This window comes from Pocillopora damicornis, chromosome 8 (genome assembly GCF_964200805.1).
Source record: "Pocillopora damicornis chromosome 8, jaPocDami1.2, whole genome shotgun sequence".
NCBI lineage: Eukaryota > Metazoa > Cnidaria > Anthozoa > Scleractinia > Pocilloporidae > Pocillopora > Pocillopora damicornis.
Genome location: NC_142677.1, coordinates 7388799 through 7402397, shown reverse-complemented (window position 1 = coordinate 7402397; position 13599 = coordinate 7388799). Strand labels below are relative to the sequence as shown.

General features: G+C 38.4%; 1 protein-coding gene and 1 pseudogene across 1 annotated transcript in view; one reads left to right on the top strand and one right to left on the bottom strand.

The window, feature by feature from the left end:
* Positions 1 to 13503, bottom strand: part of LOC149041214 (uncharacterized) — a 22477-nt gene extending 8974 nt beyond the window's left edge. The window contains exons 1-13 of the mRNA XM_089214703.1: positions 13304 to 13503; positions 12697 to 12996; positions 12129 to 12299; positions 10432 to 10635; positions 9939 to 10100; positions 9510 to 9587; positions 9156 to 9308; positions 5688 to 5873; positions 4929 to 5051; positions 3953 to 4069; positions 2603 to 2737; positions 1729 to 1866; positions 700 to 834 (exon numbers count right to left, since the gene is read on the bottom strand). Of these exons, the coding sequence (XP_089070829.1) occupies positions 700 to 834; positions 1729 to 1866; positions 2603 to 2737; positions 3953 to 4069; positions 4929 to 5051; positions 5688 to 5873; positions 9156 to 9308; positions 9510 to 9587; positions 9939 to 10100; positions 10432 to 10635; positions 12129 to 12299; positions 12697 to 12996; positions 13304 to 13376 (1975 nt within the window). The 5' untranslated portion in view covers positions 13377 to 13503. The remainder of the gene's footprint in view (positions 1 to 699; positions 835 to 1728; positions 1867 to 2602; positions 2738 to 3952; positions 4070 to 4928; positions 5052 to 5687; positions 5874 to 9155; positions 9309 to 9509; positions 9588 to 9938; positions 10101 to 10431; positions 10636 to 12128; positions 12300 to 12696; positions 12997 to 13303) is intronic.
* LOC149041215 (uncharacterized) lies at positions 7182 to 8118 on the top strand (annotated as a pseudogene).
* Positions 13504 to 13599: the final 96 nt, after the last annotated feature.

The following is a 13599-nucleotide window of genomic DNA, read 5'->3' as shown; positions in this document are numbered from 1 at the left end:
TGTTAGTTTGCACCTGTCATCGACATCAGTGCTTCCTCCATGAGATAGACATCTTAGACACTGGGTTTGAGCAGAGATAAGATGTCGAAAGCAAATAATCACACCTCTCTCAGCCTTAATGCCACAAAGACTGTCTACCCTCTACCCATGGTATGCTTTTTTTTACAGCAGCCGGAGGGGTATTCGTCTCTGGCTTCAAAACGGAGTAAACTTCAAACATTTTTCTATTTTTTTTCATATGGCTTAAAAAAAACTAAAACGTGCAACTTTATGACCCAACAATAGACTAAATCCGTACGGGCACTTATATATGTAAGACCCAAAGGACTTATAACAGAAGGGGTTATCTGCATCACGGGGGGGGAATACATTCCTTTATTTCTGTCGATTTGGAGAACCAAGGGCATGTTAAAATCGTGCAATAATGAAGTATGGCAAAATTTGACTCAACAGTTCAATGAACATGAGCAGGTGGGATACCTTTGAACCATTCCGCAATATTAGATAAGCTGTCAATTCTGACTTTACAGCCTTTATACCACAAAGACTGTCTACTCTCTACCCACGATACGTTTTTTTTTTTTTTTTTTTTTTAACAGCAGCCCGAGGGGTATTCCTATTTGACTTCAAATATCAGAAATGTTTCTATTTTCTTCTTTAGATGGCATCGAAAAACCTAAACACGCAGTTTCGTCATACCTTCACAATGAAGAAGAGTTCCATTTTGACCAAACGATGGATTAAATCCGTATGGGCACTTACATACGTACGACTCAAAGGACTTATCACAGAAGGAGTTATCTGCATCACAGGGGGGGATACATTCCTTTATCTCTGTCGATTCGGAAAACCAAGGACATGTTAAAATCGTGCAATAATGAAGTATGGCAAAATTTGACTCAACATTTCAATGAACGTGAGCAGGTGGGCTTCTTTTGAACCATTCCGCGATATCTGAAAAGTTTTCAATTCTGACTTCACAGCTGCCGAGACCTTTTCATTTAATATGGAGCAAAAAAAACTGACTTTACAAACTTTGCAAAATCAAGCCCAATTTTACAGTTTTTAATGTGAACTGAGCTTTTACGAGGAGGTTCGAACTGGTTCTAATAGACATTTGATATAGAAATAATCTTTTTCTATTCTTACGTGTCTTATTACCCGAGGAAAGTTTAAAAAACTCTTTCTCATATACTTTCTGCAATGAGAATAATAACACAGAACCAGAAAAAAGTTGAAGTGCCGAGCCACTATCGGACCTATTGCGCAAGTTAATTCGACTTTTAACGATAGGCTTACAAGGGTGACAGACGCAACACTAGATTTCTATCACAGAATTATATATATACATAAACAGAGGGATGGTAAGTGATTATCTAATCCGGCCTCCTTGATAAAATGCCATTCAAGCAATGAAGGTGCGCCGGTGTATAGCTGGACCATAACAAGAATTCAGGTTATGAAGAGACCAATTCATTTCTTACTTTTAGGAAATATTTGTGAAACGATAACAATGATTTGGTATGGATACTGATTGTGAATTCGCCAAGAAAGTTTTGCTCTTTGTTCGCATCACGCACGAAAGACCATCCCTTTTTAACGACGCCCATCCCAGTTCTTTCGAGACAAACATTGAATTAAGGACATGCAATTTAACGGTCACACCTCGATCCAAACGACTGCAAGTTATACATAGCATTTATTTTGCAAGAGGTATAGAAAACTAACCTTTACATTCAAATTTAAGTCCTCTTTTGTCCAATACATATCCATTCCTACAGGTACAGTTGTAAAAACCTCGTGCATTGACACAAGTGGATGTATTTCCACATCTGTTTGACATCGGGTTTTCGCACTCGTTAACATCTGAAATTGGTTAGAGGTTAATTATACAATTCACAGAGGTTATTGGTTTGTACATTTAATGTAATACAAAAGATATGGTTAAGAAAAGGTCGGGAGAGAGGGAGGTAAAGAGGAGATAGAGAACACAGGGGCGCCACGTTAATGTTAGTTTGCACCTGTCAAAGACATCAGCGCTTCCTCCATGAGATAGACATTTTAGACACTGGGTTTGAGCAGAGATAAGATGTCGAAAGCAAATAATCACACCTCTCTCAGCCTTAATGCCGCAAAGACTGTCTACCTTCTACCCATGGTATGCTTTTTTTTTACAGCAGCCGGAGGGGTATTCCTCTTTGACTTCAAAACAGTAAACGTCAAACATTTTCCTATTTTCCTCTTTAGATGGCATCAAAAAACTAAAACATGCAACTTTATGACCCAACGATGGATTAAATCCGTATGGGCACTTACATATGTAAGACTAAAAGGACTTATCACATCACACTTATCTGCATCACAAGGGGGAATACATTCCTTTATTTCTGTCGATTTGGAAAACCAAGGGCATGTTAAAATCGTGCAATAATGAAGTATGGCAAAATTTGACTCAACAGTTCAATAAACATGAGCAGATGGGCTTCCTTTGAACCATTCCGCGACACCAGATAAGCTGTCAATATATGAGTGAACGTCAGAAATGTTTCTATTTTTTTCTTTAGATGGCATCGAAAAACCTAAACATGCAGTTTCGTCATACCTTCACAATGAAGAAGAGCTCCATTTTGACTAAACGATGGATTAAATCCGTATGGGCACTTACATACGTAAGACTCAAAGGACTTATCACAGAAGGAGTTGTCTGCATCACAGGGGGGAATACATTCCTTTACCTCTGTCGATTCGGAAAACCAAGGACATGTTAAAATCGTGCAATAATGAAGTATGGCAAAATTTGACTCAACATTTCAATGAACGTGAGCAGGTGGGCTTCTTTTGAACCATTCCGCGATATCTGATAAGCTTTCAATTCTGACTTCACATCTGCCGAAACCTTTTCATTTAATATAGAGCAAAATAACCTGACTTTACAAACTTTGCAAAATCAAGCCCAATTTTACAGTTTTTACCGTGAACTAAGCTTTACAAGAAGGGTCGAACTGGTTTTACTAAATATTTGATATAGAAAGAAGCTTTTTCCATTCTTACGTGTCTTATTTTCCGAGGAAAGTTTAAAAAACTCTTTCCCACATATTTTCTGTAATGAGAATACTAACACAGAACCAGAAAAAAGTTGAAGTGCCGAGCCACTATCGGACCTATTGCGCAAGCTAATTCGACTTTTCGGGCATTTGAGTAATGCTCGTTACACGCCGTGCCCTCATTTTTCTTGAATGAGAGGCTACTGGGGATATTTTGTGGACTAAGTACGAGACTTAGGGATTCGTCTTTAGCCCTTTTTCCCCGGAATCGATATTGATAATGATGATTGTAAGAAGAGGAGAATACCATAGGTCTCTTACAAGACTGAGAACCCTATTTGACACTGACAAGCAGACGGCTTTTATCCTCCCTGGATTTGTACCATGAGGTCACAAGTGAAAGGATAATTACTAAATATTAAAAGCAAAGAAAGATCCTCGCCGGCAGGTGTACTGCGATTTTTGCAATTGCACAGAGTTCAGGGTTCGATGGGGTTGGAACTGGTGCCTCCTAAATACTAGCTGAACAAAGGAATTTGGTTAATTTATAATATCCAAATAGTATCTGGGAATCTCGTCGAATAACTTATTAGGATACCTCTATACAAAATTGTCCTCCGCTAGCTTGGATTATTTCTTTGCTTGATTCTTATCCGCTGGTTAAATGAAAGTTATTTCATATGTGTATGGTTTATAAATATAAAAGCGAGCTACATTATTGGTGGGAACTTAGCAACGTGAAAAACACAAGAATAAACCCTCTGAATATTGAAAAGCGTTCGTTCGATTTAGAGTTACGCTCATTATGAGAAGATATACACATTTACAAAATTTTCTATATGATTGGGTGTACCATCATTAGTATGCTGAGGGTCATAAAACACTAAACGCTAAATTTCATCAAATACCCGAACATGACGAGCCGTTTCCTCGGAATCCTTTCTTGCAAGTACATGAATAACTTCCTTGAATATTCTTACACTTGGCATTTTTATCGCATATATCATTCTTGCATTCATCGATATCTAAAAAAAAAACCTTGGTTTCACTTTTGCCTGTTGAACAACATGTATATTACGATTTAGATTTACGTAAGGGCTTATTTAGATTTCTTTTAAATTGAATATATAACCAATAATTATGAAGCGTACTGTGCTGGACCCTTGAACCCTCAAGAACGACCAGCATCTAATTTCTCCAAGCAGTGTCACAACTTAGTTAAACATTGAGATGAGAAAAGTAAAAATATTCACCACGCAAGAAGGCAGCTCTTGCTAGTTGAAAAATTCTCTTTGTCAATAATTTAGGAAATGTATAGAGAACAAAGGCTTAATTTCAAGATGCAAATAAACATTTATTAATGCCAACAACCTATGTAATGACACAAATCTAACAAGCAAAGTTAAAAAGGACAATTCAAAAAACGTAATCTTGGTTATCAAAGTGAAGATAGAGGACAAGAGGGCGCCACGTTAATATTCTTGTAGTTGTATCCTGGAAGTCGCAAGCCGAGGGCAGTACACAAGATGGTAAACAAACACCTCACGATTCTCACTTTTTGAGATACTTTATGTGAAAGATTATGGCATTACAAACTAGTTTGTAATGTTTGCGACCCATAAAAGTGTTACTCGGTGTGCCTTTTGGTAGAGTTAGAAAATCTGGACCGCGCTAAGAACCAACCAGATTTCAGGATTCGTTACCGTGCGAATAAAGCAAATAACTTGAATTTCATGCATAAGACACCCTATATCAAATTCGATATACTGGTATCTACTTTTGGGAAATCAAAGTAATGGTTAAGAAACTAATACCTGTTTTAGTAATAATGTTGATAATCATAATAAAATCATAATAATAATGATAACAGAGTAAAAAAATTACCTTCACATTTCTTTGATCCAATCTTTCTAAATCCATCAGGGCACACACATTTATAGGATTTCTTCCCATTCACGCATTTAAAGTTTTTTGGACAAATATTAGGTCTTTTACAATCATCAATAGCTTGGATGAAAGAAAAAAAAAAGATTTTTAATAGAATATTAAAATGAAATACCTCTGGGCCAGGTTGTTCAAAGTCAGTACAATTCTTTTTGTCTACAATTTGATGGTTAAATGTTCTTCGAAGAATAGAGAAACTTATCCGAGAGAGGTGGTTGAACAAAAGGACATAGAAATCCGGATTAAAATTTAAGCTTGGGTTAGCACTAATCAGCCTTCGAACAACTGGGCCCTGATCAAAGGAATTGCTCCTTCAAAAATTGTTTGACACATTGTTAAATGTCAAAATTGTAATATATTATGAGCTCCTTTTTGGATGCAGGTTATTATTTGTGGTTAAGTAGAACTAAATTTTTGCTTGTTGCCGGATCTCCATCTGTAAAGATACTGGTACATACCAGACATACTGCAACATGTAAAACACTAACTGAATTGTAAGGTTGGCCCCGAAGTTGAACACTTGTTCAAGTGAAAATATTGGCTTCCCATTGGAATTATAGCCTTAGGCTTGCTGTCAAAATGAAATCTATATTTTAGGTGTGGAGCAGTGAGTTATTTTTAAAAATGAATTTCGAGGACAGTGGAACAAATAAGTTTTAAAGCATAAATCTATTGCAACCAAGGATGCTCTATTGTTACCTAGCAGAGGACCATTGTAGATTTCCACTTCACGGAACTGAAGTTCCAGACGTTTGTTCGAAAGGGCAAGAGTAACAAACCTTGCTTTGATATTTTTGCGAAGAGTTATGGTCTGAACAGGCTCTTTAGTTGGAGAATCCAGACTAGCTACATGGCGTCCTTTCCCAAAAGCATTTTCACCAGCATCTGTTAATGATAAAAATAACCTAATATCTGCTTCAAATTGACGAATTTCTCGGTAAAATGTGCAGAAATTCTCTTTCGTTTTTAAATTTCAAGTAATAAATTGTCTCTTCCGCTCCTCCTTTCAATTCCTTTGGAATTCACGCGCGGTGCGCGTGATTTCACAAATTAGCCAATCACGTAAAAGAACTCTAACCTTGACATTGTAAAACTGACGTGAACATTTTTCGAAGAAGTTACAATTCATAGACCCAACGTTTCGACACCCCTGTCTAGTGCCTTCATCAAGGGTGATCTAAACGCTGCAACAAGAGGTTCTTTTATATGATCACTAATTAGCGGCCTTTTTTTTCTGACGAGGTGTAAATAAGCGTGAGGAAGCAAACCGCCATCGTCGCGATTTAAAGAAGCATGGGCGGAGTTAATATGCCAAGCCTCCAAACAAAGGCACTGGTGGTAACGTCGATTAGTGGTGATAATTTTAGAATTATTCCAACCAATTGTATGGTTAGTTAGGCATGTGTGCTCCGATAAAGTTGAATTTTCCTTTTTGCAAAAGAAAGCCGCTTTTTGATGCTCTTTTAAACGTGTACCAAACTGACGTTTGGTCTGTCCGATGTATTCGTTATCACAGTCATTGCAAGGAATAGAATAAATGTCGTCGGTTCGTTGTCCTTTCGTGACAGGATCCTTAGGTTTGGCATATATATGCCCCAAAGTCCGAAACGGTTTTTGAGCAACTTTAACGTTGTGGCTATTCAAAATTCTCTTGATAGCTTCCGTAACACCTTGGATGTAAGGAATAAAAGCAAAACCAGTCGCTGGTTCCCTTTCATCAAGAGCGTTACTAGTTGTAACTGGTTTTTGGCAGTTACGGAGAAAGGTTTTTGTATAGCCGTTTGCCTTTAGGACATTAGAAACATATTTCCTCTCCTCAGCCTTCGAATCGAGTGAAGATGGTAGACAGTCAGCCCTCCTAAGTAAAGTTTTGGCTACAGACTTTTTATGGCAAATAGGGTGGTGAGAATCGAAAGCGAGGTATTTGTCGGTGTGGGTAGGTTTACGGTAGACACTTGTCTCTAAATTACCCCGAACACCTCTGGACACATTTAAATCAAGAAAGGGCAAATGTCTATCCTTTTCACGCTCAAGTTTCGGGGTTTTTAATTTAATCAAATGCTATGATTCATTGAACAAGTTTAATACATATTTTTTACGGACCCTAATCTCTTTTTTCGTAAATGAATTATTTTACATGGTATCGAAACCTTGGAATTTTGACTCCCTGATGAATTCATTCTCTCTGGAAAAATGGTTGATAAAGAACTGAAAAAGAAGAGAACGACTCTGGAAAAGGAAAAAGCCTTACTCGATGAATTTGAACCTCCTCTGGCGAATCAATTGAAAACAAAACAAACAGAAAAACTCAATGTCCTTGTAGCCCCGGACGACGAAATTCTGTCTATAATAACAGAAAAGCAAATCGAGGATGAAATCAAGGAAAATGGAAGCTTCAGAGAATCTATTCATCAAATATAATGGAAATTGACGAAACTTTCAACGCAGTTGAACTGGAAAAGGCAGGAAATACAGATAAGTCAATTCCTCTCTCTAAGTCTAATTAGCTTACTGAAAGTCTTGGAATCAGAAAGGAAAAACTGTCGAAGATTTATCTTAAGAAGTTCTGTGGTGATCCCATTTCCTTCAATACAATCTGGGAATCATTTGCAAGTGCTGTCGATGACAACCCTAGTTTATCAGATGGTGATAAATTCAATTATTTGAAAAATATGTTAGAAGGGTCAGCCGCAGGAGGCGTTCTAGGGCTTACGCTTACAGCAGAAAATTACGAGTCGGCAAAATCCATTTTAAAGAAACGATTTGTACAACCCCAGGTAATCATTAATGCTCACACGAAGGGATTAGCGAAAGTATCAGCTGTAAGAGTGGACAATGTCTGAGACGTCTACGCCTTCTTTATGATCGAGTCAAAGCACACGTTCGGGCTTTACAAGCCCTAGGAATAAACTCTGCATTGTTTAGGAAGCTTTTGATTCCCCTTTTCATGAGAACATTACCTCCGAATATGCGCTTGAAAATTTCAAGGGTCGCGGATCAAACAGAATGGGAATTAAGAAAATTCAAGAAAATTTTGAAGAACGCGAAGTTGAAGTATGACGAGCTTTTGACTGCAGTGGTGGAAGTGGAATGTGTACCGAGGAACCCCTTACGCCTTCTCATCTTTTGACAGGAAGGATATTTTTGTCCATCCCTGACGAATATGCAACTGATTAAGAAGATGAAATGGATGTCCAGCTCCTCACCAGAAGGCGGCGTTATTTGTCTGAATTGCTCGGTCAATTTTGGAACCGTTGGAAACGTGAGTACTTGGTGGATCTAAGGGAGCACCACAGGCTTGCTAACGAAGGTGCTAGCGTCGCACAATCAGTTGCTCCAGGTGATATTGTCACCGAAATGGAAGAAGGAAAGTCAAATCGTAGTACTTGGAAACGTGAAAGGATTGCGGAGGTGCATCCTAGAAACAATCGTTGGAGGAGCTACTGTGGAAAGTGCATGGAGCAGTGGCAAAAGAAACCTTCTGTAAAAACCCTTACAAAAATTGTTTCCGTTAGAAGTTGGGGGTACGGAACAAGTTCCAGCAAGGCCGGAGGCAAACACTTGGCAAAGGCTATCACAGGAGAAGTTAGAAGAAGAGAAGTCCATCCGTTTCTTCAAGAACAAGAGGACTCCTTTTAAAGGAAGACTGGTCGAGGGGGGAAGATGTAGAAACTCTCTTTCGTTTTTAAATTTCAAGTAACGTTTTTTTCTTCCTCTTCCCCTTTGTATTCCTTTTTTATTCACGTGCGGCGCGCGTGATATGGCAAATTAGCCAATCACGTCAAAGAACTCTAACCTTGATATTTGAAAATTGACGAGGACATTTTTCGCTTACTTTCAGCTTGTTTTTCGCGGAGTTTTTGCTCGTTCCTTTTTGAGCTGTCGTTCGCGTAAATTTGTTCCTCCTTTGCATAGAAATTTTGAAATTCTCAGAAGTTTCGGATTTTTTATTTTAGCCAAATACTATGATTCATTTAATAAGTTTAATAAATATTTTCTGCAGAGTTTGGACTCTAATCTCTTTTTTCGTGAATGGATTTTTTAAAGAATGCCTATTCATAAGTTAAAAATAAATCTCTTCCATGTAAGGCCGATTCCGAAAAGGGAAGCAATCATGGATAAGCTATTAAGATGATGGATTTGCAGTAGAAAGCCATTTTTACTTACCAGCTTGAATTTTTAAACCCTTGAGGTGTTGCGGTTTGTAGCCCGAGGCTGTCACAATGCGCACCAGATGGATTTTGCATAATGCAATTAAATCAACTGACCACCATTTTATTTGTTTCGAACGCGATTTGACCCCAGTAGAGAAGGGTTTGTCTGAAATGGAACACCAACATGGTTACTCGTAAAGTTACACAAAAATGTCTTTAAATAATAATTTTGCAACAGATAAAGGCTGAAAAGATTAACCGAAATATCTTTCATGCCAGATTAGTGTGAAATACATTTATCATAAGATTATTTTAACTTTACGTAAATTTGTCCCGGTCTTTTTCTTTTTAATATTGCTGCGCTCACCAAGTTTCTGATCACAGCCTCTGTATGATTCCTTTTCATTTGTCGAGGACTTTGTAGGACGCTTTCCTGCCAGGTTAACTAAAGGAAATGAACTTTTAAGTGTGAGCAATACAATCATCGAACAATAAAGCTCTGTCTAAAACGTTGTCCGAGAAACTTGATAAAAATCAATGATGAAAGCGTATTCTTACTTATCTTCGTTTGGAAAACCTCCACTTCACAGAGCTGTATATAATCTATATAGTCCGGTGGCCACATGATGACCATGTCATCTCCAGTAACTGGGTTACCGCATTCAAAGTAATTTCCTTTTCTCGCCCCATATACATGGATATTAAGTGTGAGCAATACAATCATCGAACACTAAAGCTCTGCGTAAAATTTGTATGAGAAACTTCGTAAAAATCAATGAAGAAAGCGTATTCTTACTTATCTTTGTTTGGAAAACCTCCACTTCACAGAGCTGTATATTATCTATATACTTCGATGGCCATCTGATGAGCATTCTACTTCCAGTAACTGGCTGATTACAGTCAAAGTAATTTCCTTTTCTTGCCCCATATGCATTCGTAACAAAACATACTTTGGTATCTAACAACAAGTAACATATTGAATAATTCCGTCAACTTTCAAAGATACAAGCATAACGGCAGGTCGAACAATTTTTAAGCGTATTTGCCTCGTTTTCGTAACTCTTGGGGAATAAATTATTATTTTTTTGTTCAGTAGTTATCCAATATCGAGTATGGTCAACTCGAAGGTAATCTTGGATGATGTCATGCCCCTTGTAGCTCTACAATAGTACACAATACATACTTGATCTTCTATAAACTAGCAACTGGAAAGAACAAACGGGAAAACAAAACACCAAAAAAAAAAACAAACAAACAAAAGGATGGAATAAGTCAAAAAGAATACTTACCGATATCAATTGACGTATTTTTCCATTCAAATTTGCCGTGAAATAACATGAAAACACGCGCCGCTCGAACATTTTCTCCAAGGTTCACACTCCAGAACCGGTCCCTACCGGTTTTGGCTTTAAAACACGTGCTTGCATCTCCGTCGATAGCAAAACGACTCGTTGCAGGGCCATATGACTGTTGCTTCGTTCCGATAATGTTTCCTGTACATCGAGAGTAAATAAGTTGGGTACAAAAGCTATCGCAGCCAATCAAAGACCTCAGAGAGGTCTTTTTCTTCAACAAATAGTTTTGAAACGAGGACTAACAGTTAATTGCGTGGTTTGATAGATATACGTCACCCAAAAGTGAAATATTTTCACATACCGTATTTATTCGATAACCTCCGCCTTCGAATAATCGCCGTATTTTAGAGCAGAAATATTATCAAACGTCGCCCTCGAATAAACGCCGCGTCATCATGCGCCGTTTATTCAAATAATAGACTCAAAAAGCACACAGCAGACTACCATGGCAATGATATAAAGGTAGGTGCTTAGTCGCTTTTAGCCTGGGACTCCTTCAAGTGTTACATCGAAGAGAGCATATCCAGGTATATCCAGGCACCTGACGTTTGCTGGAACTAGCTGTTCAAGGCCGCTTGAACTGAGAAGTCTGATGAGTGGCTGAGTACCGTGGGAGTTCACAAAGAAACAGTTGCTGGAAATTTGAAAGCAACCCCTAGAAAAAACCTTTTTGCGGTGGATTCTTGATTCTTTAGTAGAGCTACCCACAGAGGTAAAAAAAAATCACTCTCATCAAAAAATCACTCTTAAGCTGCACGTTGAACCTTCCAGCGGACGGGTCGGAAGGCGATATGCTCCACTGCCTCAAGGGCGGACAGCCTTGTAGCAGTGAACGATCGATGCTTCGATCGCAGTTGGAAATCCTACGTAAACCTTTTTAAATGTATCAGTTCTGACGTCGAAGAAGCACATCCGACGTTACATCTTTTGAACTCGGATCATGGAGAGGACAGTGACATTGAAATTGAGTGAACTTTATTCACTTTATGTATTGCATTAGTATTAACCAACAAATTGTGAAACTGAAAACGATACAGAAAATGACAATCACTAAAACACGTTCCTGTCTATAATAGGCAGTTACCATACTATTGTTTGCAAGAAATGAACTGGATTTTAAATAAACGCCGCACTTGAATAAAAGCCGCACTCGAATCACGAAAAATTTAATAAACGCCGCTACTTTTAATCAAATAAATATGATTCCCTGATTAACTTTTCGACATCGTGCGCGTAAGTTATGATTCGAGTCAAGTGAAGAGTTGCTAGTCTGTTTAAGTCTAAATAGCTAGTACGACCCGAGTAGCATGGCTCAGTTGTGATTGGTTAGTTTTGATCCGTCGGTAAAAATTGCGCATTCCATTGGGCGTGTTCGTCACTTCAATGTTGTTAATGATTGAGTGCATTATGTATGTAGTTGTTAACATCTGTTTTGAGGACTACATTCATTGGTTGATAAACCAGGCTTCCAAAGTCAGTTCTTGAAAGCAATTCGTGCTACCCTTCAATGAGTCTTACAACAAGTAGCAAAACTGAAACGCTGTCAAAATCAGAGGTGATCTGCTTCAATTGATTGCCATGGCCGTCGTTATTCAAGGCTTAAAAAAGAATATGTCAACTGTGGTTCTTACCATATGAGTTAGCGTACACTTCAACTTCACATAATCGTAGTACTGGGGCTTTAGTAGTTATCTTGACAGAATTTCCAAAGACATAGAGTTCTGAGTTACACCCATAGCTCGTCTCTATGCCGTCAACTAGCAATTTCACGACAGCGCATTTCATGAAATGATTCCCGTTACCTTGAAAAACAACAATATTCGGTTACGAAAAACGAAGAAAAAGATGGCAGAGAAATTACGAAAAAGAGTTTCAACAGTTTGTACAAAATGAAATGCTAAATTAGAGAGTGAAGAACGATATACTTCAAAGTGATTACCGTTCGACAATTTTAATTTAGAGTTTAATTATGCCACCATCGTTCACATCCTTTTTTTTCGAAACGGCTGTCAGCTAGGCATGTTCCTGTTAAAGATTATCCAATGCTGACATATCTTTTGGCCGCTTCAGGGACATATTCTCTTGACTAGCAAGTCCCATTTACTGACAATTTTCTTCTTTTGCGTCTTGTGCCGGGATGTGCTGTACTCCCAGCGCATTTGCTATTAAATGATATCATGAACCCAGGTGTTGTCATACCTACGAAAATGCCCACGTCTTTCAGGCCGGTGTTTTTTTCTTTAGTTTGCTTCTCTGCAGACTGAATTCGAACCAAAGACACAGGTTGTAAGTCACCAAGATACACAATCAGCCAAGGTTTGCCTTCCGTGCGGGACCTGAAACACGTCCTAGGATCGCCATCCACCACAAACCGAGGAAAAGCCTCTTTCTGTTTACATTTCTCCGTTCCACATCCCTTAAGATTATCGGTCGAGGAAGCATTCACTTTTTTCAGTAAAGCAAGATTCTGTTTGCTATGCCATATCTGTGGTGGCCGTCCTGATGACAGAATTAGGCGAAGTCAATTACATGGTAGTGCAACTAGAGTAGTTTTCTATTAAGTGTCGAAAGCTAACTATGTTTACTTTGGTTTTGCTTGACTTTGCTCTTTGATTGGTCCAGAAAACTCGTTGAAAACTACTGAAATGGGAAAAAGACAAGTGCTTTACAAATTCGACAAAAAGGGTTCCTCCTCCCTTTCCCATCTCCTAGCCAGTAAACTTCGCCTAAACTTGATTTAAGTCGACCAGATCTGTATGTAGAAAAATTAACAAATCAAACACGACAGGACCTATTATTACCCTACCTTTGGAACTTGCTGTTTGCAAAAATTGTAGGAACACGAGACATAAAAGACCAATGACAGTTGCCTTCTTCATTGCAGCACGATCTGTGTTCGAAAACCCGCTACATCCCCTAGGTATGAACTACATCAGGCGATTGATTTTTCTGAACTTTTTCTAAAATCCCTTTTCAGAAGCCAGAATTGCTGATTATGACGTCGACAAGCAATTCACTGCTCTCATTATACGTCGGCGAAACCTCGCGGTACTTATTGCACACATTCGACAGCCAATCGCACTCTTTTGACGCTTTTAAAGT